Here is a 4,427-nt window from a genome sequence, read left to right on the forward strand (position 1 = left end):
CCCCCCACCCTTCCCGCTGCAGCACCAGCGTTTGTGACTGTTGAAGTTTTAGCTCCATCTCTTGGTGGTGGTGTTGGCTGACGGTGGTGGTGGATTCTCTGATCCCTGTCTGTTTGTTTGCTATTATGTTTGGGTCGGGTTTGGCCTTTTCTTTCCTCCCGGCTGTGTGTGTGCGTGCATGCGTGTGTGTGTCCTGATTCTAGGTTGCCTCGGTTTGTTTTGCTCGGGACGGGGAGAGGGTGCTTGGCTGTTTGGATTTGGATTTTTTTTTTGTTTGTTTGTTTTCCGATATCATACATCACATTCCGAGTCGCTGGAGGTTACCGAGAGGATGGAAGTGCCCGTCTCGGCTCTTTCTGTCAAACTGGAGACGCTGGTGGTCGGGCTGGCCGCCGTGGACGGAGACTCGGCCGAGCTGTGTGTCGGGCAGCCGGGCTCTGCCAGCGACCGCATGCCGCTCTGTCCTATCGCCTGGTGCTGGAGCCTGCATCGCGCCGGGAGACAAAACAACAGCACAGCCCCGCTCAGACACCGGGCGCGGCCGAGGGGACGGCGCCCGCCCGACCCTGCGCCCTCCCGGGGACGCCCGCGCCCGCGGCCCGGTCCGGCCCGGAGCGGACCTTCCGCCGCAGGGTGCAGTCCCGGCCCGGCCCGGCCGCTATCCCGCAGCGCCCTGCGCAGCCCAGAGCGGCGGGGGATACAGGGCCAAGCCGTGAGCCCGGGCCGCGCTGCCCCCGCTGCAGGGTCAGGCCGGCCCGTGGGGACGGAGCCCAGCGCACACACAGCGACAGGGGCCGCGGTCTGAAACGGGACAGGGAGCGCGGGGACAAGCGCTGCACTGCGCCCGCGTTTGGAAAGGACGAGCAGCGCCTTCTCTTTCCCCGGAGCGCCATTCATTCATCCCCTCGGCACGGCGGGCCTAGGAGAATCCTTGTGTGGGTGAGCCCCTTTAACACCGCGAAAAGCTTCAGGGAGCGGTCCGTAGCGGACAAGAATTGTACTGGATCCCCATTTTGTGCCCTAGCTAACACCTGCCTAAATATTTCCCAGTGCACAGACGCTCTGGGTCTGCGGTAGCGAAGGAGGGAGGTCCTGTCCCAGGGACACGGCGCTATGAATAAAATAAAAGAAGGAGAATGTGGAACACAGCGCTTCTCTCTCCTTGAATTTAAGTCCTTTTTTCATCTGAAAGCAATAATCAGCTTTAAAGTGTTTGTTCTTTCATTGTCAACGCTTAAGGAAATATTACCTTTGAATTTTTTTTTTTTTTTAAGAGGCGATAAATACTTTTTTAGGCTCCCTAGCGGATTGTAAATGTTCCTCTGGGTCCTTTTATTCCACTCAAAACCCAAAGAAAGCCCAATTCAGGGAAAAGAGCTAGAAGTCCTGGACTGAGCAGCCAGCCTCAACCTCTAGCGCCTAGGATTGCCAGTTTGCCAGTGTGAATCAAAACACACTCTTTGCTCAAATGTTTCTCACCGGGGTATTTTTTATTTAACTTCCCGCAAAGAACACAAAAACGTAGCCGGTTTGTTCTACATTTCTCATTATTTTAAGTTCAGCGTCTTTGATTTTTCTCCCATTTAAAAATCCTGGTGCATTCATCTGCTGTCAACAGCGTTGAGTCAACAAAAGCATCCGTAGGCAACTTCTGTTTATTTACAGTCTTAAGCTGATCTGTTTTCCATTTAATGGAAATTAAATAGCCAGGCACTTTTAGGTTGCATTTCTCCTACAGAATCTTTAATCAGTAGCACCAGTGTTATAATTAGGAAGAATTTAAGAGACAGCATTTATAAGAAGGAGTTTTTGTTTACACGTTTACAGTGGTAGCGAAACTTAAATTGAAATAAAACCGGTGTGTCCAACCAGATTAAGGGTCCAGTTCTATTTACAAAATAACTTTTACGACAGTAATGAGAAAGAAAGAAAGAAAGCAAAAGAAAGGAAGAAGGGTGCTTCGCTTTTTTCATGGCAAAACAGAACGGAGGGGAAAAAAAAAAAAAAAAAGACACCGAGAGACACACAAATAAATAAATGCAAGTGTAAATGCACAGAAAACACAAGACTAGGAGGCCAGGTCGCCATGTGGTGTAAACACAGAAATGGAAATGCAGGGGAAAAAAAGATTCCCGGTCTCTTAAATGTTTTTGTTTGTTTGTTTTTTCGCTTCTCCATGAGCCAAAGAGCTCTGGGGTATGCCTGTGCTGGTCCCGCTGCGCATGCAGAGCAGCACGAACAATTGGAGCAGAGCCGCCGGCACCGCCGAAACCCGCTCTGAACCGCACAGCCTGCCTCGGCCTGTCGGCGAGGGAACCGAGCCAGAGCCCGGCCAGGCACAGATGCCGGCAAGCCTAAAGCCAAACCGGAGCCCACCGACCCGGAGCCGTGGGGTTTTCCGTCCCCCGCCCCAGCCGCCGCTGCAGGGAGGGAGGGAGGCCGGGAGAGTCGGGCGCTGCCCCGGCCGCAGCCGATGTGCTCCGGGCACATTTACACACGCGAGCCCGCGGAGCTGCCCACGCCCGCCGGGAGCCTCAGCCCTGTCTGCACCCCGGGAGCCCGTAGGGAGCCGGGGCAGGCTTGGAGGCACGTCAGGCAACTTTGAGCCGTGCCTATCCCCGTCGCATCCCTGTGGCTTCCGGGAGGAGACCGACCCGCCCGGCGGGGGAGCCGATTTCTCCCCGATGGAGAAGAGAAGGAGGAAAGGAGAGGCAGAGGCGCGCTGCAGCCCAGGCGGCTGCCGAGCAGAGGAGCGCGGCCGTCCGCCCGCAAGGTCCCGCCGCCCACCTCGCCCCCCGCCTCGGAGCGTGGCACCGCAGCCCCACTGACCTGTTTTTAGCCGCCGCTGCTCTGTCTCTTTGCCTTCGATTTTTGAACCAGTTGCCTACTTGCGTGGGGGTGAGCCCCGTGGCCTGAGCCAGTTCCCTTTTCTTGCTGGGGTTGGGGTAAGGGTCCTGCAGGTACCACTCCCTCAGGAGGCTGCGAGTCCTCTCCTTGAAGCAGTGCGTCTTCTGCTCGCCATCCCAAATGGTCCTGGGCAGCGGAAACTTCTTCCTCACCCTGTATTTATCAACCGGCCCCAGCGGGCGACCCCTTAGCTTCTCGGCCTCCTGGTAGTGCGCTTCGAGCCACATGGCCTGCAACTTGCCGTGGGACTCCTTGGTGAATTTGTGGTTCTCCAGGATGTGGTAGAGGTCTCGGAAGTTGCCCGTGTGGAAAGCCACCACCGCCCGGGCGCGGAGGATGGACTCGTGCTTGTTGATGGCCTCGCATGCCCCCGGCGCCACCGGCAGCGACCAGAGGAACCTCCCCAGCCTTTCTATGTCTCCAGTCTCCTCCAGCGTCTCGCAGACGCTGGCCACTTGCTCCGGGGAGAAGTTGAGTGTGGGCAGCTGAAACATTGACAACTCTTCGTGGGGTGCCCGGGAGCTGCCGCCTCCACCGCCGCCGGCACCGGGGCTGCAGCCCGAGCCGCTGCCGCTGCCGCCGCCGCCGCTGGCGAGAAGGAGGGAGCGGTGGTGCGGATCGGCGGCGAAGTTTGGCAAGAAGAAATGGGTGGGATAAAGCTCTAGCGGGGACCTGAACACCATGGGATGACCGGGGAGAGGGGGAGATAAATCAAGGAGAAAAGAAAGAAAGGGAGGAAGAAGGGAGGAAAGGGCACACGCACCGCGCACGCATCCACACCCGCACACGCACACACAGCCACATAGAGGCACGGGGGCACACACACTCACACGCACACGCGGGCACACGCACACGCGCGCTCACACACACCCCACACCCCACACGCACACGCACTCACACACACCCGGCCCCGCGCCGCCGCCGAGTCAGGATTCAGTGATTCAACAGCGATCGCCCTAATGACAACAGCCTCATAATATCTCCCCTAAATCCACAGTGAGTGCAGAGCTGAAACATTTTGTTTCGCTTTTCTATTGGTCTTCTGAGTGTCGTTGTGGCGTTGCCATGGCAGCCACTGCCAATCACTGTCAGCCCTGCCAATCATTACGGAGTACGTAAGGAAGGTTTTTACCACTTCGCCCAAATGCACGGGGGGGAGGGAAGCCGGGCGGTTGGTGGAAAAGCCTGGTTTGTTGTCTGGATTTTTTTTTTTCCTCCTTAATCTTTGCAACTCCGAATCTCAGCACTTCCCCTTCTCCCTGTCTCTCCCCCCTCCTTCTCCACACCCCTCCTAAATAAGGGATCAAATAATGCGAAAAGCAGTGTGCACATATTTGTTGAATGGGATGAGCAATTAGAGGGTGGAATATTATTGTGATCTTAACGAGCCTCGTTAAAGCTAAAGGAGATATGGGGAAAAAGTAAATGGGCCAGGCTGGGATACACGTTCGGATAAAGGGCTCCTAACTGAGACAATTTACACATGATTTGCACGTAGTTTCACTTCATTCTGCCTATCT

General features: G+C 56.0%; 1 protein-coding gene across 1 annotated transcript; it reads right to left on the minus strand.

The window, feature by feature from the left end:
* Positions 1-269: 269 nt before the first annotated feature.
* SIX3 (SIX homeobox 3) lies at positions 270-3,827 on the minus strand. The gene is made up of 2 exons (XM_058835955.1): positions 2,830-3,827; positions 270-484 (listed from the first exon to the last, which is right to left on the minus strand). Exons 1-2 carry the CDS (start codon positions 3,588-3,590, stop codon positions 292-294), a joined length of 954 nt encoding a protein of 317 aa, XP_058691938.1. The 5' UTR covers positions 3,591-3,827; the 3' UTR covers positions 270-291.
* Between the last annotated feature and the right edge of the window lie 600 nt (positions 3,828-4,427).

The sequence above is a fragment of the Poecile atricapillus genome, chromosome 3 (genome assembly GCF_030490865.1).
Source record: "Poecile atricapillus isolate bPoeAtr1 chromosome 3, bPoeAtr1.hap1, whole genome shotgun sequence".
Taxonomy (NCBI): domain Eukaryota; kingdom Metazoa; phylum Chordata; class Aves; order Passeriformes; family Paridae; genus Poecile; species Poecile atricapillus.